The 27658-nt window shown below is 37.0% G+C and overlaps 2 protein-coding genes across 4 annotated transcripts; one reads left to right on the top strand and one right to left on the bottom strand.

The window, feature by feature from the left end:
• Positions 1 to 1132: 1132 nt before the first annotated feature.
• Positions 1133 to 23383, bottom strand: LOC142518103 (protein transport protein SEC23 C-like). Of its 2 annotated transcripts, none has more exons than XM_075620784.1 (13): positions 22740 to 23383; positions 22081 to 22359; positions 21675 to 21848; positions 20623 to 20784; positions 18286 to 18428; positions 17962 to 18037; positions 17709 to 17884; positions 17545 to 17626; positions 16676 to 16753; positions 14527 to 14769; positions 14145 to 14408; positions 3061 to 3165; positions 1133 to 1517 (listed from the first exon to the last, which is right to left on the bottom strand). In XM_075620784.1, exons 1-13 carry the CDS (start codon positions 23202 to 23204, stop codon positions 1374 to 1376), a joined length of 2391 nt encoding a protein of 796 aa, XP_075476899.1. In that variant the 5' UTR covers positions 23205 to 23383; the 3' UTR covers positions 1133 to 1373. The 2 variants fall into 2 exon arrangements, with proteins under 2 accessions (XP_075476899.1, XP_075476900.1); XM_075620785.1 differs by having other exon boundaries at positions 14608 to 14769; positions 22740 to 23382.
• Positions 8075 to 10621, top strand: LOC142518104 (uncharacterized). Of its 2 annotated transcripts, XR_012813473.1 has the most exons (4): positions 8075 to 9035; positions 9128 to 9951; positions 10032 to 10150; positions 10240 to 10621. XR_012813473.1 is itself a non-coding variant. In XM_075620786.1 (2 exons), exons 1-2 carry the CDS (start codon positions 8078 to 8080, stop codon positions 9427 to 9429), a joined length of 1260 nt encoding a protein of 419 aa, XP_075476901.1. In that variant the 5' UTR covers positions 8075 to 8077; the 3' UTR covers positions 9430 to 10012. The 2 variants fall into 2 exon arrangements, 1 of the variants encoding a protein (XP_075476901.1); XM_075620786.1 differs by lacking the exons at positions 10032 to 10150; positions 10240 to 10621 and having other exon boundaries at positions 9128 to 10012.
• Positions 23384 to 27658: the final 4275 nt, after the last annotated feature.

Genomic DNA, 27658 nt, shown 5'->3' with positions numbered 1-27658 from the left:
GAAAGGAAATCAACAGATCTAACATCTGCAACAGGGAAGAGTAAGAACTGGAGACCAATATAAGAGATGTGAAAATCAACTTATTCATCTCAACTACCTAGCATACAGCAATTATCAAATCAAATGTCAAACGATAAAAAAACACCATAAGATAAAAGTTATCTGAGCAACTATGACAGACTTTATCCAACAGGGAGTACGGTTGATATCAGAGGCATACTGAAATCATCTAAGAATTCAGGCATCTAGAAGTACGTCACAATACATGTAGGCACCAAGTAGTTCCCAAATTACAATACTAATATACTATTGAATCTAAATTTTCACACTCTAGCTAATATCCAACAAGATAGGATTTATTAGCGAACCAATGCTCAAAGAAGATCCAAGCCTCCCAAACAAACCTTGATTTTAAGAGCAATGAACCAATTGCAACCATAGCATAAGAATGCAGTAGCTAATTCATTAATTAGAAATGTAAATAAGTGGTCATAGCAGGAGCGATTTCTCATATAAGTACGCAGGAGCAAATGCCCCAGAATTTGTACTGGTTAGATGTCACTGCGTAGGAAAAAAAACAATATTTGACTCATCTCTTGGGCAACATATGTTATTGTCTGCATAGTAAATCTAATGAGCATATAAAGCTTTATTTGAAAGAAAAACAAAATAAATTTATGAGAATATAAACAACATACACTATCATGTCATTAAGATGATCTTACATGTTCTTGGAGTTCAATGTCCTTGCTCTCTTGTTTCAAAGAAGTTCAGTTTGACATTAATTGATAGATGCACATGCAACAATGAAACAACCAAACAAATTAAATTTGAGTACTCGTTAACGCAATGACAATGTTAGCTACTAGATATATGTGCTTCCATTCAAGTTTTTTTTTTATATAGATTTATACTTTATAAAAACAAAAGCAGCAAGCAGATGCACCAAATTACAGGACAAAACAATTTTTATGCCTGCCATTATGATTTATATCCACCAACATTGAATTTAGTAGTTCAAATTTATGGATGTAATGTGACATCAATCTCAGTTTGAAATATATAATATTAGCATCATCAAAAATAACAAAATGACGCAAGTGATATTTTCATATAAGAAGAAATTAGAACAAAAAAGAACTAGATACATATTGTCAGATTCATAATTCATTAATCAAATTATTCCATGAACGTCTAAATTATTCTCATTTAAGAAAAAACTTACATGACTCTTTTAATATCTAAGATGATAGGAGATAACCTTAGGACCAAATCCTTTGTCATATACTTTACTGTACAATATTCAGGAAAATGTATTACAAAATCTTTTGTATGTCACCTAACTACAGGTCTCAGATGGCACAATAGTAGCTTTACTGAACAGCCAACCGCTGGAGGTGATCTAAGAAAACCTCAAAGCTGACATCATCTGTGAAAAGGATATCACCTCCAGGAGCAGCTGGAGCATCCGAATTATATGTTGTAGAAGGATTCAATTTTGCTAGCAAGAATCGAGCCTGCAAATTACTATCATGGTTATGGCATGCTCTATTTTTATGGTGATAAAGATTTAAAATCAAGTCACTATGAAGATGGTCTAAAGTAGTCTTGTTCCACATATATTCAAACAACGGAAAATAAATATTTCACTTGTTCGGCCTGCCCTACCCAAGCACAACAAAAGAAACTCATGCAGTTGTCGCAAGCATGATACTTTTCTCTTTTAATTGCGATAATTCAATCCAGTTCCTCTTCCTAAGCACTTGAACTTAATTTGCCAATTCTAACTTCAAGTAAAAATAAAATAACTGACCGTGACTTTGTAGCTCATCTGACACTAAGGTTCCAAATTTGGAACGAGGTTTTGGTCTCGAGTTCGAAATTGTAACAAAATATTCCCTCCCCCAACTCAAAAAATAAAATAATTCAAAATAGAGTCTTTGCCGACATACCGTTCAAAACAAAGTTTTTCTTCCTAAATAATCATCCAAATGCAACTGAGCAAAGGCCTACAAGATCATAAAATTTTGTTTCTCTTCTGGTCCGTTGAACCCATTTGGATAATTATCCAAATGCAACTGAGCAAAGGCCTACAAGATCATAAAATTTTGTTTCTCTTTTGGTTAAACCCATTTGGATAATTATTTAGAAACTGACTAGAGAATTCCTCAAACTCCTTTCCCCATTTCTACTGGGATCATTTTCTTTCCAAACATGCCAGGGAGGGGAAGCATATTAAGCCTGTGCTTCTTTTCTAGTCAAAAACAGCTGTTATTAAGCCAACTTAAGCCATCTATTTTTTCGAAACTAATACCCAACTTGGTTGATAATTTGGGTGGGATATGAGCATCATAAAAGATAAAGGCATCAGAGAGTAAACCGGGGCATAAATGAAAAGTGTAGAAGAGACATCAGCCTGAAGATAGAGAATGTTGATTTACCCACAAGCACATCTGATTAAATTGTGCGAATCCAGTTCAGTAAGGCATTTAAATAAATATTTTGCTGCGTTCGGATTAAGGATTTTATTTGTCCGTACGGATTTGATTTGAAAAAAGGATTTGAAATTTGGATTTTAGATGGCAGCAATATCGAATGCATTTGAAACCCATTGTTGCTCATGCATGAGCTCAAATTCAGAGAGCATGACTTTTAAAACCATCAAATCAACTAGAATTAATTTAAAATCAATTATTTAAATCCTTGGTTTTAAAATACCCATTTCAAATGCAACCTTTATAAAATCCATCAACATATTCCACTTAGACCCCCAATCAAACTCCACTATCTGCCGTTCAGTTACGGAGAAGCTCTAGAAACAACACTAGGCAAGCAGCTCAAAAAGCCAAAAGCGGATAAAATTATAGAGGTTCAAACCGCGGACCGCCAGATCTGATATGTACCTCCAGATATTTCTAGTTCTATAAGAAAAGATACACACACTCTCCAATACATTGAGCTTAAAGTACTTGATTTGATTATGAAAATATATTACTAACTAATAAGATGCCAAAAGATGAAGATGATACTTAAAAATTCACTTAAGATAAAATCAAACACCTGAGATCCATGCTGATCACAAATTACTAAGCGAGGCACTGGAAATCTCTCTCTTATTATGGCATCCGCATCATCGCGTGGAGCTTGCAGCAAGTGAGCAAAGGCCTACAAGATCATAAAAATTGAGTGTGCAGTATCAGGTTGAGGATATATGCAACTGACTAAATGTCATGACTTCAGCTGACAAAAACTAAGTCTAGTTCATCAACATCCATAGCCAATTGTTGCTGTGATGTAATACAGTTCTAAGATTGAATAGAGGATGTAAGACTGCATGAATAAACGACTTAATGTTGCATGACCAAAGGTCTTAATATGATCAACAAGGTCCACTTTCTTGTAGTTAACGTAATTTAATCCAAATTCTTCCTCGCCTAGATTCTGAATTAAATAATTGGGGGAGAGAGCGAATGAGTAACTGGGTTTTGGCTAGAGAATACCGAATGTTAGTTATTCAGATACAGAGGCTTCGCTCAACTGGTCCTCTGGCTTGATACCAGCTTTCCTTACCAAAACAACAGTAGAATATCTCACAGAACACCATAGATTAGACCTATAATACAAACTCAAAGTTTGACACAGGCAATATTACAAGAGTGCCGAAAGAAATTGTGGAAGGTTTTGGAAAAGAAAAGTATAAGAGAAGCATATATTGAAGTAATCAAGGACATGTACAAGGACATAATGACAAGAGTGAGGATCTCAGGAGGATTAACCGAAGAGTTTCCTATAAAGAAGAGCTACACCAAGATCAGCTTCAGCCCTTATCTTTTTGCACTTGTCATGGATGAACTCGCCAGACATATTCAGGACATGGAACCTTGGTGCATGTTTGCAAATGACATTGTCTTGGTGGATGAGACTCGTGAAAGAATAAATGCCAAGCTTGAAATCAAACTTGGCAAGAAACGTTGGAAGAGAAATGTTTTAGACTTAGGAGCGAGGACAAAAACAAAGAGTAGAAAGAATAGAATTTATTATTATTTTTACAACTGATTACAATGGTACATATAAATAAGAGCATATATTATCTACTGAATCTGACACTCCCCCTCAAGCTGGTGAATGGATATCGCCCATTCCAAGCTTTCTAACAATATTTGTGAACAAACTACGGGATAACGCCTTGGTGAATATATTTGTCAACTAATCCTTGGAAAAGACAAATAGAGTTCATATTAATCCACTTTCCAATTTCTCTTTGATGAAGTGTCTATCGACGACACGACTTCAAAGTGTTTCGTACGATCATGTTGCACCGGATTGTGAGCTATACTAATCGCTGATTTATTGTCACAATATAATTTCATGGGCGTCTTCCACTTAATTCTCAAGTCATCAAGAATTATCTGCAACCATAGTAATTCACATATTCCCAAAGCCATAGCTCGAAATTCTGATTCTGCGCTTGATCTTGCAACCACATTTTGCTTTTTACTTCTTCACGTCACTAGGTTTCCCCCCAAGAATGTGCAATAGCCGGAAGTGGACCTTCGATCGTCCAAGGAGCCCGCATAGTCGGCGTCTGTATAGGCTTCAAGAGTCATAGCATCCTTTTTTGTGAATAATATGCCTTTTCCTGGACTGCCTTTAAGATAATGTAAGATCCTATGGGCTGCCTTGAGGTGTTTTTCCTTTGGATTTTGCATATATCTGCTAACTACACTTACAGCATACGAAATGTCTGGTCTAGAGTGAGTTAAATACAGTAACCTCCCAACCAGCCTCTGATAAGAACCTCTATCTACCACTGGGTCATTTAATGCATCACATAGTCCGTGATTGACTTCAATAGGGGTGTCCACTGGCTTGCATCCCATCTTTCCTGAGTCTTTCAACAAATCCAGCACATATTTTTGTTGGGAAATGAATATCCCATGCCCAATTCCTAGAGTATTTTAACTTCCCAAGTTCTTTGATATCAAACTCTTTGAGTAGGCACTGCTTCAGGTCCTGTATTCCTGCTATATCATTCCCGGATACTATCATATCATCAACATACACCAGCATAATAGTCACTCCCCCTGAAGCCGAGTGCTTCACAAACAAAGAATGATCCCCTTGGTTTTGTCTGTATCCCAAGCTAGTCATTGCTTTACTGAGTCTTCCAAACCAAGCACGTGGTGATTGTTTGAGACCATAAAGTGCCTTTTTCAGCCTACACACCATCTTTTTTTTAGATTCAAAACCCGGTGGGATATCCATATACACTTCTTCGGCGAGATCACCATGAAGAAATGCATTCTTAACATCAAATTGGAACAGATTCCATCCAAAATTTGCTGCTAATGACATAAGGATCCGTACTGTGTTCATCTTTGCAACAGGTGCAAAGGTTTCCCAATAGTCAAGTCCATATGTTTGGGTGTATCCTTTTGCAACTAGCCTCGCCTTATAACGTTCAACTGTCCCATCTAATTTATATTTGATAGTGAATACCCATCGACAACCAACCGGTTTAACATCGTGTGGCAATCTAACCAGTTACCACGTTTTGTTTCTTTCAAGAGCTTCCATTTCTATTTACATGGCATCTTCCCACTTCTTGTCTCTTAATGCCTCTGATAGATTTCTTGGAATGGATTATTGTGAAGATTGGTCAACAAGGCTTTATGGCTGTGGGACAGGTTCTGATAGGTCATAAAATTATGTAAGGGATGTTTAGTACAGGTTCTAACTCCTTTTCTTAATGTGATTGGCAAGTTCATGTCCTGATCAACATCATCTAAGGGCTTAGAATCTGTTAAGATTTTGGGTTCAGCGAGTATTTCACTCTCGGCTATGGCTTGGCCTATTTCAGGAACTCGTGCAACATTCAGAGGTGGTGATGCTACTGTAGAGGCTGGAATTTTTTTTCTGGAATAAGTTTTGAGTGGCTATGTTGGGGTTTCTTTTTCCTTATCCACGATCAGATCACTTTGTAGGGCTGATTTGGCTATTTGATCAGGAAGTATAGATGGTGAGTTGTGTAGTAGTGGCAATGTGCTAGACTCGAAGGGAAGATCAAGTGAAAGACTTATATCCCCTCCATCCCTATCAGTTTTGTTTTCTGGAGATTTTGAGGGAAAATAAGACTCATTTTCAACAAAGGTGACATCAGCAGAAACAAATGTTTTTCGAGTGGAAGGATGAAAGCTCTTATATCCCTTTTGAGTAGAGGAATACCCGATAAACATACATCGAAGAGCTCGAGGGTCGAGTTTTCCTCTATTTTGGGAATGTATGTGAACGAAGACGACACTTCCAAAAATTCTAGGAACAAGATTATTAGACGCAATAAAATTAGGAAAAAATTTTGTGAGAATTTCTATTGGAGTTTTAAAATCAAGAATACTAGTGGGAAGTATATTAATAAGGTGTGCAGCGGTAAGGACAGCTTCTCCCCAATAGTGTTTAGGAACATTTTTGTGAAACAATAATGCTCTTGTGATATTTAGGAGGTGGCTGTTCTTTCGTTCAGCCACGCCGTTTTGCTGTGGTGTATTGACACAAGAGGATTCATGCAAAATTCCTTCCTTTTGAAAGAAAGAGGAAAGCGACAAATTGAAGTAATCTTTGGCATTGTCTGACCTAAATCTTTTAATTCTCACATCAAATTGCGTCTTAATCATGTTATAGAATTTTGGAAAAATAGTGCTAACTTGGATTTATTTTTCAAAAGGTAAATCCATGTCGCGCGAGGGCAGTCATCGATAAAAGACACAAACCATTTGGCACCAAAAATACTTTGAACACTAGAGGGACCCCATATATCGGTATGGATCAAAGAGAATGGAATACTAGTTCTTTTATTGCTTGCTGGAAATGAAACACGTTTGTGTTTCGCAAATTCACAGTCATTACAATGAAAAGACTATAATTTATTTTCTTTAAACCATAAAGAAAACATTAACTTAAGGACCCTAAAGTAGGGATAGCATAAACGACGATGAAAAAGCCAAATTTTATTCTTTGTTGACAAAACAGACTCAGAAAAGAATGATGTGGATCTATCCATCCTAGTTCCTCCATTTTGACTTTTCAGATAGAAAAGACCATTCCTCTCATTAGCACGTCCAATCATCCTCTTCATTTTCAGTTCCTGAAACTCACAATGGGAAGAGAAGAAGGTCACACAACAGTTGGAATCCATGGTTAGTTTCTTAATGGAGATTAGGTTTGCAAATAATTTTGGAACATGGAGGACATTTTTAGGAACAAGGGATGGGCTTATATAGATATCAACTTGACCAGCAATGGTGGTGAAAGATCCATCAGCTAAGGTGATTTTCTTGTGGCTAGAGCATGGTGTGTAGGTAGAGAATGATTTGGAATTATAAGTCACGTGATCGGTGGCTCCGGAATCAATTATCCATAACTTTGGAGAAATCTTTTCAGAGATATTAACAGAGCAAGAAGTAGGAGTGATACCTGAAAAAGCCAAGGAGCTAGTACCTGACGAGGAGGGTTTCTCAAGGGACACTAAGAAATTTTTCAACGCCTTGATCCTGCTCACTTAAACCTGCACCAAGGTTTTGTTCGCTTCATTCATTGTTCGATGGTGCACTTACCATATGGGCCTTGCCTCCTTCACAGTGTTGTCAAAGGCGTGCCTCAGCGCCTCAGGCGCTAGGCGGAGCTGCAGCGCCTTATGGACAACCAGGCGACGTGTATGGCTGGGCGAGCGCCTTTATCGCCTTGAAGCCGTTTTTCTCCAGGTGATGGGCGTTCCAGGCGTTCCGCCTCTGTGCAGCGCGTTCCGCCTCTTTGCCGCAGGCTTCTCCTTTATTTTTTAATGACCCAAAGCCCAACTAAATAAGCCCATAACTAATTTCAGCCCATAAGTAATTTATTTTTAAACAAAAGCCTAGTTTTGCATGTCGATTTGTCGATACGTATTCTCCTCCCCTGCCGATTGAAGCTTCTGCCTTATCTGCGCACACCACTCTCCCCTACCGATTGAAGATTTCTTCTCTGCCGCAGGCTTCTTCTCTTTTGCCTAATCTGTTTTGCATTTATTTTAAAAAAATAGCCTAGTATGGCTTCTCATCCTCAATCAGAAAACACACAACCAGATGGGGATAATAAGAAAGACCCCGGTTGGAAGCATTGTTATTTGAAAAATCCAAATGATACTAATAGTGTGACGTGTAGGTTTTGTGGCTTCACGTCCAATGGAGGAATTTTTCGAGCCAAACAACATATTGCTGAGAATTCAAAAAATGTCAGAAAATGCAAAGAGTGTCCTCAAAGTGTCCGTGATGAGCTGTTGAATTATATGAATGAAAAGAAGAAGCGAACATTGAGAGCTTGCGGTGGAATGAAGCAAGATTTTTGCTTTCTTGATATCGATGAAGATGAAGACGATGAAGAAGATGTACAACCAAGCAAAAAGAGAAGTTTGACTTCCATACACGAGACTGGAACTGGAAGTGGAAGTGGCAGTGTTAAAGGGCCGATGGATCTCTTTATCACGAAAAAGAAAACCAAAGGGGGGAAATTGAGGCAAACAAACATAAACGATGCTTGTGATAAAGAGCTTAGAGATCGAACAGTTCAAAAGATAGCTCGTTTCATGTATCAAGCTGCGATTTCTTTCAATGCTGCCCATTTAGATAGCTTCAAGGAAATGATTGAAGCCATAGGTCAGTACGGGCCGAATTTGAAACCACCAAGTTATCATGAATTGAGGGTACCACTTTTACAGAAAGAAATTGCCTACACAAATGAGTTGTTGAAAGAAAACAGAGATGAATGTGAGAAATATGGTTGCTCAATTATGTCTGATGGGTGGACTGATAGGAAGCATAGAACATTGATCAACTTTTTGGTCAATTCACCCAAAGGAACAATGTTCTTGGAATCTGTGGATGCATCCGCCCATGTCAAGACTGGAACCCTGTTATATGAGTTGCTTGATAGATTTGTAGAGCGTGAGGGAGAGAAAAATGTCGTGCAAGTGATTACAGACAATGGCAGCAATTATGTTTTAGCTGGTAAGTGAAGTATTGAAATTTTATTTCCTTGCATATTATATTACATATAACATAAATTGATTCTTTTTTGTTTTGTACTCTTTTTTTTGTAGGTAAACTTCTACAAGCAAAAAGACCGAATTTGTTTTGGACTCCATGTGCTGCTCATTGCATTGATTTGATGCTAGAGGATATTGGCAAAATTGAGGTGGTTCGGAAGACTATTTCGAGAGCAATTGCTCTTGTTGGTTACATTTACAATCATGGAGGTGTTTTGCACATGATGAGAGAATTTACTGGAAACAAAGAGCTGGCAAGACATGGAGTCACCCGTTTTGCTACTACATTTCTCACTTTGCAAAGCCTCCACAAACGACAAAAGGCTTTGAAGAGAATGTTCATATCAACACAGTGATAGAAAGTATATGGTCAAATGATATAAAGGGTAAGAAGGCAAATGATACTGTTTTCAAGCCTTCATTTTGGAATAATGTGACATACACCCTTAAAGTGATGTGTCCTCTAGTGATGGTTCTTCGCATTGCCGATAATGAAACAAGGCCAGCGATGGGTTATATCTATGAAGCTATGGACAGAGCAAAAGAAACAATTCTCAAGTCCTTTGATAACAACAGAGAGAAATGTAAAAAAGTGTTAGAATTTATTGATGCTAGATGGGATAATCAGCTTCATCATCCTTTGCACGCGGCAGGATACTACTTAAACCCATATTTTTACTATCACAATCCGAAAGTTGAGACGGATGCAGAAGTCACAAATGGGTTGTTTGCATGCATACAAAGATTGATTCCAAGCCATGACGTGAGGGATAAGATTATTATGGAGGAGTTGCCGGTATATAAGAACTCGGAGTCATTGTTCGGCAACGAATTTGCCATTAGAGCAAGGAATAATAAAGACCAACCAATGGCGCCTGGTATGTGTTTTTTTTGCAAGAAGTTAAATAGTTAAATACTTAAATATCAAATGAAAATGATGAGATACATTTTTTTTCAGCGGATTGGTGGAAAATGTTTGGCAATGGTACTCCAAATTTGAAAGAATTTGCTATCAAAGTTCTTAGCCTCACATGTAGTGCTTCGGGTTGTGAAAGGAATTGGAGCATATTTGAGCATGTGAGTAAATACTATTACGGTATTACATGACTTATTTCACTTTTCTTTTCAATTTATAGTTTATGATGGTTACGTCATTCGTGTCACAGATACATTCAAAGAAAAGGAATAGACTAGATCACAAGAAACTAAGAGATTTGGTATATGTGAAGTACAATCAAACACTCAAGGCTCGTGCGGCTAAGAAGGATAAAAGATATCATATAGTTTTGAGGAATATTGATGATTGTAATAATGAGTGGTTGATTGGAATGATGGAAGCTGGAGAGGAACCTGTTTTTGATGATGATGATGATACTTTGACATGGAACGTTGTAGCAGAGGCTGCTGGAGTAGAAGAAGAAACCAGACATACTAGACAACAACGGACCTCGAACCCTATTTATAGGGGAGCTTCAACTTCTAGAGGCAAAGGTAGGGGAGGACGAAGAGGTCGGGTGACAAGCCAAACTACTCATGCTCTACAATCACCAATGGATGTAGATGAAGAATCTACTGACTAGGGAGAGTTTGATGATGATGTGTTGAAAGATGATTATTCAGACATTGATGAAAATGTGGAGGATGGTGATGTGGATGAAATGATTGAATTAGAAAGTGATTGATCTGAGTCTAGATTGTTTTGGAAAAATTAAATTGTCTAGCATAAGATTTGAATGTGTTGATTTATCGACAATATTGAGATATTTTTGTTTTTTGTTACTTGAAGCTTTATATATTTAGGTTTTCATATAGTTCATTATTATTAATAGTTGATTTTTAGTAGAAGATAAATATATAATACATTCTCTCTATATTATCGCCTCGTGGCTAGGCGATCGCCTTTTGTCGCCTAGGCGTTCGGGCGCTAGGCAGTGGCTCGTCGCCTTGACGTCGCCTAGCGCCTTGACAACTATGCTCCTTCATCAAAGTTTCGATTAGGCCTACCATGCAGCTTCCAACACTGATCTTTGGTGTGACCATTCTTTCTGCAGTAAGTGCAATATAGAGATTCACGACTGTTTAATCTTGATTTTTTGTGTTGATTGTTGAACTTGGATTCTTTTATCCCAGCCGTTTTAGCAACAAGTGAAGATCCTTCCTCTCCGCGTGTCTCGAGCATCACCCTTCTACGGCCTTCTTCTGCCCGAATGGTAGAGATTGTTTCATTTAAGGAAGGCAGATCTGCTCTTCCTAAAATTTGCACTTTGACTGCATCGAACTCCATGTTGAGGCCAACCAGAAATTCATACGTCCGTTCCCTTTCAATAAACTGCTTTAAGACTGTAGCATCTGATGTACAAGTCATCTTAATGCACTGGTATTGGTCCAGCTCTTGCCACAGTCCTTGTAAGAGATTAGCGTACTCTGTTGTGGTCTGATTTCCTTGCTTTGTTGTTGCGATCTTTGACTTAACTTCGTAAATCTGGGCTGCGTCATTAGCCCTGGAGTAAGTATGTCGCATGGCCTCCCAAATTTCTTTGGCTGATCCAAGGAACATGCACGTATCGCTAATCTCTGGCAGCATCGAATTCCATAACCATGACATTACCATGGAATCTTATTCATCCCAAGATGCAAATTTGGGATCTTTCTCCGAAGGTCCAGTACCTGTTAAATGATCCAGCCGTCCTCGACCTTTCAGAAAGTTCTTGACAAGTTGGGACCATTTCAAGTAATTTTTCCGTTCAAACTATGAGCAGAATGAAGATTTTGTAATTCCCCTTTTGCTGCAGTATGTTCGACAGTGGCAGCATCAGATATAGGGCTGATTATAGTACTATCGGACATTTTGCTGGAGATTGATGAACTTCGCTCTGATACCAAAACAAAGAGTAGAAAGAATAGAATTTATTATTATTTTTACAACTAATTACAATTGTACATATAAATAAGAGCATAATCTTCTAAATCTAGTAATAAGATCCCTACAAAACTGGGAGAGAATATTCACAATATAACTAACATAATCTGCATGATATATCTACTATAATAAAATATTGATTCTAATCATATATTATCTACAGAATCTGACAGACAAAATACATGGAATTTAAGCTTAGCATACTGGAGCAATTAGACAATAGTTAGAATAGGATGTGTTGAATTGCCAACGGATTGAGACTTTAAGTATCTAGGATCGTTTTTACATAAAGATGAGGGGATTGATAGAGATTTATCACATAGAATACAAGTAGGATGGTCGAAGTGGAGAAATACATCTAGTATTCTATGTAATCGTAAGGTATCCTTTTCAAAGGGAAGTTCTGCATGATAGCGGTTAGAATTGCTATTTTATATGGATCTGAATGTTGGGCGGTAAAGCAAGCATATGAACAAAAGATTAGAGTCACAGAAATGTGGATTATAAGGTGGACGTGCGGACACAAATATGGATGGGCTAAGAAGAGTATATCAGAGAAAAAGTTGGGGTTGCGACTATTGAAGAGAAATTGTGGGAGACACACCTGAGATGGTATGGACTCCAGTTAGGAGATGTGAGACCGTGACTAGTACCCTCATTGAAAACGAAAAGGGATGGATAATAACGACTAAGCATGATATGCATTATCTAAATATAGATAAAGATATAATAGGATACAGAGCACAATGGCGTAGGATGATCCATATAGCTGACCCCACTTAGTGAGAGAAAGGCTTGTGTGTTGCTGTGTGCATTACAGGTGTTGCTGGTGTTTCTTAGTCAAATGCTTAAGAGGAGACATCAAGAGGTGGTAGCAGGGCTCCATGAGAGTGGACTCAAGTTTTATTTTGCTATGGTGTGTTCCCAATTGGTGTACGTGTCCCAGTACAATATGAGTCAGGATATGTCCCGAATAGCTATATTTTGAGTATTTCTTTTATATTTTTGAAATGTGGTCGAACATTTGAGATGTGTGTGTATGGATGCGAAATTGATGCTTTATTTTCAATATTTTTATTATCGATCATATAAATTTATGTGTATAAAAGGTGTGCGCGTTAAAAAAACTACCCCATTAAACATATTCCAATCTAAATTTGAAAAGGAGCGTATGCACCAAATGGCTTGGAAACTGTTAATCACCAAAAAACATGAAAACCCGCCATATTAATCCCAATATATTTTCATACAAATAAAAGATGTGATAATTATAATTAAAATTAAAAATGATTAATGAGTTTTAGCGCTCTTGGCAATGTATCGGGGATACAATAAAGTCCTTCATGGTTAAACCACATTATCACAGCACAAATTCTGACATAGGTATTTGACCATATTTCCCACCCGGGCCTTCTCTAAAATCTATCCAATTAAAAAAAATAACATCTTGGCCATCATTCAAGACTTCAAGTAAACAGTTCCCACAATTATTCTAGCTTATTACTCACGAGAATAATAACCCACACTTCTGGCTATCTATAATGGCTGCCTAATTGTCAGTCATAGTTGAACACCCTGTGATTTGGTCTTATAGTTTTTTATGCGACATTGTGTAAGGTTTCTAACTAGAAATTTTTTTGCTTCAAGTAGAATGCTTTGGTTTTGATTTCCACACTCGTGTGTGTGTGTGTAATTACAATATATCATTGATATGATTTAAATATGATTTAGTTATAGAAAGATTTCCTACGGCCTACCACATTTATATTGATTTAGTTATAGAAAGATTTCCTACGGCCAACCACATTTATATCCTTTTATTTTCAACTAAACGAGGCAATCATAGCAATAGCAATCTAAATAAAGAAAGGTTAGTGACTCTTCTAGCCTTCTAGGTATTATATCGTTCATGCAGGTTTTTACAGCCAAAACACATAAGCTATGCTTTGTGTTTTATAATCTCTACATTGTATTCCAACAACAAAATTCAACAACATTTCTTTTAATGGCAAATCAAAAACGTTCAAGCATTAAACGACTATATTCTATACAAAACAAATAATTGGGTCATTAGCTTTTTCGGCAATTTCTTGTTTGACCATTACAACACGTTCACTTTCACATTTTCAATAATGTTAGCCAACAACTTACCTGATGCTCAGGCTGTTCATGATAGCCAGCTTTCCGCCACTGAGCAATAGTTGATCCATGAAATACCACAATTGTGAAATATGAATCCAAAAGGAGGATTTTATCAGCAACAATGGATGTCACATCAAGAAGAGCGGGTTCAGGTCCAGAATGAAAAGAGTATGAGATCAAGGAAGGTTGAATCATGACCACTGAATTAGCTACATTTTCCCTGTTCAGAATCATCCTAAAGTAAGCAGTCTCGTCTGGGCTGTTGTTAAAAACCTGTACAAAATAATATGAACAACATTCAGATTTTATTTCCTCGATCACACAAGTCACTTGTTGCATACAATCTGTTTCAAAAGTTATTTTTGTGATAGGGAGCAAAAAATATCTATACTTCTCTACGTCTCTGTTGATGACAAAGCTCTTTTTCAAAGACAGAAGCAGCAAAAGGGAAACAAAGGCAATAATTGCAGACCTGGACAAATTGTGAGCGTCGTAAATGAAACACGAACTGTGGAAATATTGATAATCTAGGAGATAAACTGAAAGAAGAAGGGCTATCCTTCTGGTACTCCCCGAATCGGGAACATATATGAATCAATGATTTATCCAACCATCTGATGGGGTCAAATTCAGCCTGAAAAAAAATACCTATTACAAAGAGTTTATGTCATAACAACAAAATAATGCAAATGTCAAACTCCTAGATGAACAAAAAATGTACTTGCTCATGTGCGAGGCATAAAGACTTTTGTTTTCAAGAACAGAAAAAATCCAAATAATGATGGAAACAGCTGTCCATACAATGTTAAATATATCCAATGCCCCTTGCAACCATTGACATGAAAATACGGAATGTGGAAAAAAGTCAGATAACATGTTCCTTATCTTCTGACATCAATAAAGAGTGTAAATGTCAGGGCCCAAATTTTTTGATGCAAGTGAAGCAAACTGGAAGAAGCAAAGTCAACAGAGAACAGCAAGTCAACCAGAATACAAAGTATCAACCCAGACAGAATACAAAGTATCAACCCAGAATAGATCAATGGCCGAAGGTATGAGCAATTGAGCAATGCCCGGACAGATGGAAAATGAATAATCGGTAATGTAGAGTCCTGAGAATCTAAGTGTTGAAAAGTTGGGTGCTTAGCTACGGAGCTAGTAGTCGAGCAGTAAGCAACTGAAAATGTGAAATATGCTAGACTAGGTATTGAGCAGTTGGGGTAATAACAGTTTACAGCAGAGCAATCCCCTTGCGACATTTTAAGTCTTGAGAAGTTATGCAGAGCAATCCAACACTAAACAATTCCACCATGCCAGGATAAATGTTGAGTAATTGGGAAGATTATTCAAGAGCTAGCAATCAACACGGTCTAAAGTACAGCACAATCTATAAGCAATGGGAGCTTGACCATTATAAGTAAAGTAGCCCACAAGCAATTGGTCTGAGCTCAACAATCTCAACAGGGAAAAATCGATTGTGAAGCAGATGGAAGTTGGCACGAGAAATGGACTGCCATACAATGAGGAAAAAGTTTGATCATCACCTCAACCTGTGAAGGTTGTCTTAGACAAGCAGGTAGTGCAAACCACGAAGACATATAAGTTTGAGAAGATATTCTAGAATAAGAATAAACCCAAAGGTGCAAGGCGCAAGAAAGTAGCTCGAGGTGGCAAAAGCACTTTGAAGAGTGAAGACATCCCGAAATGTAAAGTAATGTAAAAAATATAACCGTTTTTTATATTCTTTGCTCAGCAAAGAATATACTTTAGTTCTGTTTACTTTCAAGTGTCGGTCATTTCCAATTAAGACGGTCATTTCCAATTAAGAGAATAATCAATTCCCTTATGATTTCAATTCAGCTAAGTATGTGCTTAGATTATGTGCACGCAAGTTATGAGACATGATCAGTGATGGCTTTTTTGAGGACAGTGATAGATAAATTTTGAGACATTAGAATCGTGAAATCCTCATTTTAAATCATTGATTCTGCACACTAAGTAAATTAAAAAAGAACCTCATGAGCAGCAATGGCCACGCAAGCGAACATATTCCACAGTTTTGGGATAGATTCTGGGAGGTCAAGACGTCACAGAAAAAAGAAACAAAACAGAAGGAAAAAATGGAATTAGTTCCAAAGAGCAATAATCTAGCTAGAAACCGTCGTAGAAATTTTTCAGAAATAAGTTTTCCTTCTCACAAGCCAGCATTTGTGGCCTGATGGTCAACTGTCTATTCAAGATCAAGAAGTAATTACTGTTCAAGTATCTAAGAAAGTATTTAGCTTGGAAAACTAATTGATAGTACTTTAAATTAAAATCCAATCTAATTATGTAAACGCAAACATGGTAATCAATGCAAAGACACATACGTGTGCAATCATAAACTGCGGCCAGGCTGACTTGATAAACAAATAGCTTCAATATGTCATCGCAATCTAAGTAAAATTCAAGTAATAAACCACAGCCTACTATTTTTCTACCCATCAACCATCTAATGTATTTAACAAACAGCTCAAACACAAAAGGTTCAAGTATAGGACCTCGGTTTCCATTTTGAAAGAAACTTGACGAGCCATTACAACCGCTGCTGCTTCTTGATCAAATCCAGATATTATGTCCTGCAGAATAAAGCAAACCAAATAACCCATGCGTTTCAAAATTGGCTTTTGATGGTGTCATTCGATAGAGATTTGGAGATGAACTCTTGTAAGTGTAATATCTGTGCACATAGCTCACAATCCCTGATTTATAATCCTTTGTCATGCCAATGTATGTGTCAATTGAAAAACTTTGGAACATATTACCGAGAAATGGCACCAACATACTTGAAAAGGGGGAAAAATAAATGATTAAAAGACTAAGAAGTTTGAAATTAGGGAAATTGGATCATACAACATATCTAACTAGCTTATACTAAATTTTGTGTACACTTACTGATAGAATCATGTTGTACTACTCGGAAGTAACATATTATATCTAAAGAGCGAATGGAGACTCAGTTTTTTAGGTCATAAGACAACATTATGAAAATACACAAATATCTCCAATTGGATTAGTGGAACAAGTACAGATTTCTTTTCCAATTAGAAGATTACATTTTTTATTCTCCCGATTCATCGTGAGAAATAAATTAAGATAAAGGTCAGTAATAGGACAAAAAGATACAGAATAGCTTGCACAAACTGCTTTTTAAGCTGGTAAAATGAGCTTGCCACAACATAGTTTGCTAGACACCATTGGACAAACTTGTTTTCCTAATTTTTTAGATACTTGTACGTCTTCAGCGCAATTTTTTGTTCACTTCTACAGCAGAAAATAACAGTTTCACCAAGAAAGAGACACCCACCAGTTTGTAATCACATGAAAGTTTGTCAAGAATAAACAGAGAAAAACAAGATAATATGCTTACCTCTTTGCTTCCAGGCCCGGCAACCCATCTTCTCGAGATGGTAGTGGCACGAAGTCTCATTTGTCCACTACCATGCTGGTAACTGGGGAAGAAAGAATATTTTTAAAAAGTCAAATATCTGCCTCGCTCACAACATATCAAATATAACTAGTTCAGATGCCTACTAAGTCAGGAACTGAAAATAGAACTGGTTGTTTGCTGCTTGAGCAATAACATCTGGGCTCTCTTTCTTGATAATATCAAATATTAGACACAGGGAAGTTGTTTTGTCAAGGCCACATAACTTCCATGCAGTTGTATTTCCCTGGCCAATGACAGTTTCCGAGGACAGAGGACCTTTCTGCACAAAGCCAGAAACTGTTAATATCAACCTGATGCAGATTGGAGAAAGTTCTTCCGTATGTAAAAATTTCATACCTTTTCAAGTGATGCACAAGGGCCAATAATTCCCTGAATTTTTATATCTTTTGAGCAATTGATCTCAAATATACCACTGCACAAGAAAATGTTGATGGTGGATCATCCAACACACTTTAAAAACAAAAAATAATTTGGAAAAGCTCCAGGCCCCCATTAAAATATTCACAATATTGCAAGTCACAATATAAGTAAATAACATGGATTAAAATTATTCCTTTAAGCATGCTAAATGATGTAGTTATAAGCTCAATGTCAGAATACTGATAGAAGCAAAAACCATCATGGAAACGATCTTTCCAAAAACGTACATCCAGATCTTACTTTGATGATAGCCTAAGATCATGGTCATCAGACAGAAAAACCCGCTTTAGAGACTCCTTGAAAACTGAATGGCCAAAACTTTCAGCAAGAACAACAAGTCCACCAGTTTTTTCAACAGCTACTTTAAGCTCAGCCACCCCAACCTGGTAAAGAGGTGTGTCAAACAAGAACGAAGAGTATTGGTTCCATCATAACACATATATGCAAGGCTAAACACAAAATCAATGAGTTTCCTCCACTGGGATCACAGGGGAACCAAGTCTTTAAAAAGTTAAGGTATGGGTCTCAACCCTCAAGTGAAACAAAAAGACATTTATACTTTCAAAAACTAGAGAACACATTGAAATGACAACAGCTAACACAACAATCAACATCCACCAGATAAAACCTCTCTTCATGGGTTGATGAACCATTTTTTTAACACTGGCATTCTGAAGCCCTAAAATTAATTTGGGAAAACTGGGCCAGTGATATCAAGCGGTAGAAAAAGATCCACGTGTCATGCACACTAAACTTTTTGATGTGTTTCTGTCTTTATATTTTTTTTCCATTCATCATTATGCACCAATTATAGGCAGTTACACCCCAAACCAAGGAATTTTCACTGGTTACCATCTCAAATCTCCCCCTCTAAAAATTTGTCATCATAAGTATAAATACCATCAATCAATCGTAATCGCCCATAGCAAACGTCATTGCTTGTCCAAACAAATTGAAACCAGAAACAAGGAAATTCTACAGGATATAAAGGTCTCAATGATCGACCGGAATTATGAGAGAACATTCAAACATGAAATAACAAGAGCACTAGATATGATATATTAAGATCAAAAGTTATGAGAATTAATTTGTATCCAATAGAGAACCCAAACAGCCTGTTTAAATGAGAATTTAAAAGAGCCGAGGAGACATCCACCAAGGGCATACCAAAAAGAAAAAACCAAAACAGCAGGCAGTTCTGGAAAACTTCTGTCAAGCTACAGTTTTTTAAAGACTTGTTCAGCTGTTGGAAATAACTTCAGGCTTGCTTCAAATTGAGTATAAAAAAATTGATCACGTACTTGTTTTCTTCAAATTGACACCAGAAGGCCAAGGACATACCATATGTTCCAAGCAATTTTATGCATAAACCAACAGCTTTTTCAGATTAACTCATTCAATCGTCCAGTAAATCTAATTCTAGCATAAGATCTACCCAATAAAGAAAAGCAGCTGAAAAATGAAAGGCTAAAAACAAGGTAAACAGCAAAGGATGGAGTAACACAGAGTTTTGCAAAGGTCAAACAGAAAGGGATACCAGTTGTTCAGCAAAAGTATAGCACTTGTTCATTTTATTTCTAAATTGCATTTGTTAAACAGCCAAGTATAGCATATGACAACGGTGTGAACAAAAGAAAACCTAGAGTCATTTCTACTAGATATCTAACTAAGTAACCACACAAAATGAAAAGCAACTAAAGTATTGTCAGGAGGAGACCTCCAGAAGCAGTCTAAAGAGGAGCTCATGCCAATTTTATCTTGTCCAGTGTAGGGCCAAAGTAAAAAAAAATCAGAGAAAAAGGTTCTTACATATGAAGCCACTAAACAAGAGGATTTCAAATTTTACAGGCTTTCTAACACTATCAAAGGCGAACATTTCACTTTTCAGAAAACACTACTAACTAGTTGTCAAAAATCATGCTGCATGTTCTCAAAAAATTGCAATGGTGTTTCTTGAGATAGAAACTAGTCATGAGACCACCAAATACATTGGCATTTTTGTATCATATTCACGTATTCGGTAAAAAAAACATGTTACCAAGAAGACAGTTCATAGAATAACAAAACAGTGAATTTACCCCAGAAAATAATAAGTAAAATTACTCCACCAAAGGAGAAAATGACCACTAGTTGTTTGTTCATAAGTATTTTGTCTCATGTTTATGGTTTATTCCAAGTTTCAGAAGTAGATATGCAATTGCAACAACAAAGCAAGAACCTCAATGTGAAATTATGTACATGTTTGACTCTAGCTAGATCGTAAGTTTATGGGATGGAGTATAAACATCTTTGTATATTGGATTTAGTTAGGGATTGGAAATATGTTTGGTCGTGAAGACGGCCATGTAATCTTGTTTTATTCCCTTCTAATGTGCGGATTGCCTATCCGCTTGTTGTAGACTTTATTATCATTATAATAAATAAATGTTTCCTATAAAAAAAAAAGAAACCTCTCACTTCACATCTTACTGTTTTTGGAAAACATATTTAATGAGAGTTGTTCAAGAATAATACATATAAAAATGAGAATGGACTTGGGTTGCTGATCTAACATGTAATCACCAAGGCCAGTAATACCTGATCAAGAGCACAGGCAAAAACATCAATCACGTGTCCTTGATGAACAAGTTGCTTCGAAAGTCCTTCATAGAACTTCACTGATTTGTGATACTGAGGAGCAGAATCTTTGTCCAGGTCCTTGTGAGAACGTAAAGGTTCGGAAAGATTTTTTGACACAATCTACAAATAAATATATTGTTATGTCACAACAAATCCGGTTGAATCCCTTGAGAATCCAAAGAATGACTTCTGAATCTCATCCAGAATTCAGTTTTTCATATTAAGATACCGATATTTTTGCAGTAGTGGAACAAAAACTTACTTTACGATTTCCTGCATTTCTTTTTTTTTTATAAGAAACGATATTTTATTAATAATTAAGTGTCAATTACATTAGTGGACTAGTGATCCACTAAATGAGAATCTACACAAAACTTTAATACTTAATGATAAACAAGAGCCCAATGACTATCAAATTTTAACCTCTTTCACTGGGCAATGTGATCCTTAAATATAGAACGATGTAAGATTTACGAATAAACCACAGCATTTTGAGTCTGATGGAGCATGAGCCAAAAGTAGAATCCAATTTGGTTAAGAGGCAATAACCTTTAAACATTTCGTACCATTGTGACTTCAGTTACAAATGAGATATTAAAAGGTCCAGCATGAAGGAACACGGGCAAATTCTTTGGTAAACAAGAAATTTTACACATCATCCGATACTTATTCCTAAGAAGACACCCTGACATAAACAGGTCATTTTTTAAATTTGTAAAATACTTTTGAGTGTTACAACAATGTTCATGAGAAATAATTGCAAAATTCCCCATAAGGAACAAAACATGAACTTAGCTCTATAGATACATTATACAAATTAAAGCTTTACATTAACAATTTTCGAGAACAAAGTCACAAAATAAACTTTACTCAAGTAAGACAGCCACAGACTACTCATGTACGTATTTTCATTGTTTGTCCCATATATATTCATTATTATCCATTATGTACTTTGGCTAAGCAAAAAAATTAGGAGAATATGTATGGCAATTATATGGAGAAAGACTTACAGCTCCTGATCCTTCTGTTGATGGACCACCCAAAAATGCCATAATTCTAGCACCAGAACCAGGGACACATACTCCTAACAAATGAGCAGCCAAACTCAAAGCTGTCCCAGTGCACCTAGCAGCTCGTTGATCTGACGGAACTGGCCAAGGATCTTTCTGGAGCTCCTCCAATATCTTGCAAACAAATCATCTTCGTTGAATAAAAAAGGCAATGAGAGCATAAATCAAAAAGGAAACAATTAATATGTTCATTAACACACGTATACTTGATTATAAACCCACAATTTTCCCAATTCTAGCATTGATTTACAGATGAGAAGATGATATAATCATTTCAGCGAACTCGTAACATTGTTCTTCAAGAAGAGAGATTAATTTAAAGAAATTTCATGCTTAAGAACCATACCGAATTAAGAACAAACTCGCAATCAGACGCAGGCAATAAGAACCTGGAAATGCTCTCCTGGGACAGCCCATCTCTTACTCCTGCAATAACCCCGGTACTCGGCCTCGGCCTCTTTGCAAAGAAACCCATCTGCTCCAATAATTGGTCCTTAGTTACCTCCTTTGTACCCTTGAACACGTGAACCTTTGAAATCTGCCCAAATCCCAGCTCATGAACATGCACATATGTTCCAAAAGTAATCAGCCCAACCAAACAATTCTCTGCGACCATTCCCAACACCTGCATTTCATGCATGACGTCCAACAGGAAGTGATTTCCCAAGACGCAAACAGGTTTAAATTGATAGAAAGAGAATATACTTCCACTGAATAACTTATAAGAAAACTGATTGGAGAAAAGCTAGCTAAAAACTTAAATGACTTATATTCAGATCAAAGTATTTGAATTCGCTAATAGGCATCAAATGCAGGTGACCAATTATATTGTGCACCCCAAGAAGAAACTAATCTCCACTCTGGACAAATTACAGCTCAAATAATAATCGGACAGAAGTTGATTAATGTATCAATTACAACTTACGTACTAATAATTAAACAATCAAGAATCCATAAGATTCACCAAACATATATACTAAGTAAAGTAGAAGAATGATTTCAAACCTGTAACAGAGCGGATTTCAAGAATCCTAGCTCCTCCTCAATAACACAAGTATCTACCACCAACAAAAATACGTTACCGCTACCGGACTGAACCTTCTCATTGGGAGCCGAAGTCTCGTACTCAATGGTAGTATACTGAGGGAAGAGCTCCGCAGGCAAACTGGTCTCCGAAATCGACTGGTAATGCGGCGGGAAGTGGTTACGGTTGAGACAGAAGCTGCAGATCCAGATCTTGTTGATGGAAGAGAAATCAACGATAGAGAACGGGTTGATAACCGATCGGCAATTGCGGCATCGGAGAGGGGAATATGGGAGGAGCGGGGTGGTGGAAGGGAGTGGTTTTAAGGGGGTGTAAATAGCGGAGATTGGAATTAGGCAGTTTGCTGCTTCGGCCTTTGTTCCCGGGAGGACGTTCCACGGCATGCGGACTGAGTCTTGGGATTCCAAATCCTGGAATTCCGACATCTCGCAGTGATAATGGTGAAAGTGGCGACGACGGAGACTGGCTGCGGTGGCTACCGGTGGTTTCGCTGCAGGGATGGATCTCTTCCGACAAAAATGTCTCCAGATTTGAGTTCCAAATATTCTTTTCTATTTTGAAATTGAAATTGGCGTGGAGTCGCCCATCATATTTTTCCTTCGTTGATATTATCTGTCCTCCATTTTAATTTAGACATTAAATATAAAACTGTAAGATTTAACTAATTAAAAACTTTCTCAGAGGTCATTGAATTTCAACAATTATTTATTTATTGGTTTCCCGTGGGCCCTCGTTCGCTCGTACTTGCCGTGGCCTTGTGGGCACAAAAAATTGAGAGCCGGATAATAATTAATCTGTTGGAACAATATGGAAGGATTTTTTATTTTTTTTCATGACGTTAGAATCGTATCAACTATGTTTTGTTGTATACATTAAATCTTTGAGTTAACACGATAGATTATAAAGCGTGTTAATAGGATAAATTATATTGGATAAGTTATGTGTGACATGTTCGTCGGAGAATATATTGATAAGGAGAATCAAACTCCTAATCATTGATCAAATGATCCACAACTTCACTAATTTGGACATCTTTGGAGACAATATCAAATAATCTTTGTCATGCAAGAATGGTATCTAAATACGAATCGTTAAATATTCATAAACGCATAGAATATAACGAAAACAACTTTACAAATAATTTAAGCTATTCGAGATTTAAAACACTCGAGCGCACATGCACGTCTTTAATCAACCAAATATGTTATGCTCGATTGTTTGGATATCAATAAATATCCAATAGCAGTTATACATAATCATTTATTATTAAATTAATATAGAGAAATGGAATATATGATTAAAATTACGATCAAATATGGCATATTGTGGAACACAAATAGAACGACCCGATCAATGGTGATCACAAACTACACAGGAAAAGAACTTAGCTGCAAATGATTTGGGCTTTCTTCGATGGCTCTTGACTTTTATCGGTGATATTTGTCCATTTCTCCTTGGTAATTGCTTTATCCTTGACAACTTTTGTGGATCCATCAGCCCAGTTTGATTATATTTCTCACATTCATCAACCACGTGATCAAGAATGTTAGAACTTAATTCTGATTACATCCATCGAATCATGACAAAAATGTCTGATAGCATCGTCTCACTATCTCCTAGGTATAACTAATAGTGCCTGAAAGAATTAGTATGTTATGGTTGCATACAGTACGCTCCCTTCAAATCATATATTCTGATCAAATCTGCAATCATTGGTACATCGAGAGTTGCAAATAAATTTGATAATGATATGATATATCTTTAAGCAATAATAGTGATATGCTATTTGCAAATAAAGAAACACATTTCATAATGCATATGTCTTACTCTGGTTAGATATTTCTTGTACTATTAACTCATCAGATTATATATGATATTGAGAACCATAGATGATCCCTGAATGCTCGAGTACAATACATTGACTTCTAAGTATTTCAAAACAACATCCAACCTCGCCACCTGATGTAAGGCCCGAGATTTTATCATTTTAATCCGAGATTATTTAATTTATGAATTTTGGAATGTAGAATTAGATTCCATGGTTTTAGTAATTAATTAGGATTGAAATGGAATTAAAAAGAGTTATTGAGGACTGAATTGCAAATAATGAAGAATTCAGGGGCTAAAGTGATAATATTGGAACTTGAGTGGGACACTTGTCATGCATTTGATATATAAAGTTATCATTTCCCCAAGACTTTTCAGGGAAGAAAACCGAAAGATTCACAGCAATTCCTCCAAGTTTAAATATTTAATTTTGCATGCACCGATAATCCGAAGTTTGATCCGAGCACGGTTCTGTACTCCTCTAGTCAACAGCTACAACTGGACGTAAGTTTTATTGAGTTCTGTTATCATTTGAAATTATGATATTGGAGGAATTATTATTTGATCATTATATGGTATTCTGGATATGTTAGACATCGTAGAATTGAAGTCAGATCGAAGAACAGATTGATTATGGAATTGTTATGATTTTCTGATTATATTAATTGGAAATTGAACAGATTTGGATTATTGACTGATTCTGGATTGTATCGGATATTGGTTATAATTTGTAATTGATATATGTTGATATTGTATTGACGGGGATATCGGGATTGTGCCGTTATGCTGTTAATTTTGAATTAGATTCAGATTGATCAGATTTAGTATGAAATTGGGAATGGAATGTTGATATTACTATTCTCGATATGTCATTTTAGATTGACAGAGACAGTCTTGAATACATAATTTCCAATTCTTCAGACCGAGACTACGAACGAAAGGTATAAGTCGATGTTAACCGGGAGATTAACTTGAGTCAGATTGGACTCTAGTTTCCCTAAAACCACATACTTTATTTTATTGCAATTGTTTGACATTGATATGATTAATCTATTGATTTATAGAAAGTAGAGAATAGCCGATAGCTATTGAGCGAGACTCATTGACAGAATGGCCAGACAGTGATAGAGTGGTCATTGGCCCATTGCACATTGTCATAGGATAGCTTTGGCGGATATGCCAAGTCTGTGGCGGATATGCCAAGACACTGGATTATTGACTTATATCGATATTGCTTAGGGGCGGATCGACTCCTATCGCTGAGATTCGATATATGTGTTAATGTCCAGGAACCGGGATCCCTAGATTAGAGATGAGTCGAGTCGGAGATGACGAGTTAGAGAGTTTTATCTATATTCACTAATGTGTCATAAATTATGATTCATGTTCTTAATACATGGTTTATGCTTTTGTATATGATTTTATGCATCGCATGTATACATTGCTTATACTGGGATTTTATTCTCACCGGAGTTGTCCGGCTGTTGTCGTGTTTGTATGTGTGCATGGCAACAAGTGGGACATGATTATGGTCGATGAGATGATGAGAGATCGTGATTAGAGTGGAGACTACGGACTTTGACGTTGCTGTAGATAGGATTCAGCACTTGACATTTAGTTGTTGAACCTTAGTTTGAGTTTGATGTTTGTTGTACAAGACTTGTACTTTTATACTGATATGTATATTAGATTAAATTACATTACGTTCCACAAATTTAAAAAAAAAAAAATTAGACCCAGATTAATTAATTGATCCATTTATCCCAATGACGATTAAGAAGATGATTAGCGTCCGGGTCCCCACAACAGGTGGTATCAGAGCGATAGATCCTTTAGATTGAGATAGAAGCTAGAGAGCAACTGTTACTGCTTTATATAATACATGTTTACTTGTTTATCTGATTTGATTTGTAACGTGTATTATTGAGAATGAATCGGGACCGATTCTTGATCAGCAGTAAGATGATCAGAGGAGGACTGAAACAGGTTTGTGGTATTTGGTTGCTAACCCTTTTGATAATCATATATGCCTCCCCGACGAATCCCAGAACAGGGCAGTACTTCGAATCCTCCAATGGATGTGACAGCAACACCAATGGAAACATTGCTGAAGAGAATTCAGTCGTTCCATCCACCGACTTTGAAGGGTAACTAGACTTCAGTTGATTGCGAGAGTTGGCTAGATGACATTGAGATGCTGTTTGACTCATTGGTTTATACAGATGAGCGGAGAGTGAAACTGATTGGGCACCAGTTGCATGACGTTGCAAAGAACTGGTGGATTACGACAAAGAGGGCTTTCGAGCATCGAGGTACGACTATTACCTGGAATGTCTTTAAAACTGAGTTTTATCAAAGATTCTTCCCAGTGTCGTATAGAAAGAACAAGGGAGCAGAGTTTGCAAATTTGAGACAGGGTCAGCTGAACATTGAAGAGTATGTGGCCAAGTTCTCTACCTTGTTGAGATTTACTCCACATGTGGCTGAAAACGACGAAGCTGTTGTGGATCAGTTCATTAATGGTCTGAATCCTGAAATATTTACAATGGTAAATACGGGGCGACCGAACAATTTTACTGATACCTTGAACAGAGGCAAGGGAGCCGAAGCTGGTCTGATGAGACAGAAGGGAGCTTCGTTTGTGCCTCTAGCACCGAGATCACAACAACCACCTCCCCGATTTGAGAGTGGTAGCAGCAGTGGTGGAAATAAAGATTTCCTGAAAGCCAAAGGGAAGCAGTTTAAGAGATCTTGAAGCAGTTCATCCAGTTCTAGTGGCTCGAAACAGATCGGTCAGGGCCATAGTTATACAGGAGCCTACTGCAGCACTTGTGGAGGGAAACATGCCACAGAGCAGTGCCGATGAGTGTTTAGGCAGTTGCCGTATCTGTAGATAGCAGGGACATTTTGCTAGAGTTTGTCCCCAGAGAGATTCTCAGAGATTACAGGGTGCCGAATCATCTGGATCAGCGGCACAAACTGATAGACGATCAGCTGCTGTTCATTCGTTCTAGCTAGCACCAGCTCAGTCACAGCAGAGGCCAGGAGGTAG

The sequence above is a fragment of the Primulina tabacum genome, chromosome 11, assembly GCF_025594145.1.
Source record: "Primulina tabacum isolate GXHZ01 chromosome 11, ASM2559414v2, whole genome shotgun sequence".
Lineage (NCBI taxonomy): Eukaryota > Viridiplantae > Streptophyta > Magnoliopsida > Lamiales > Gesneriaceae > Primulina > Primulina tabacum.
The sequence above is the reverse complement of the archived record's forward strand: the minus strand, read 5'-3'. Positions and strand labels throughout refer to the sequence as shown.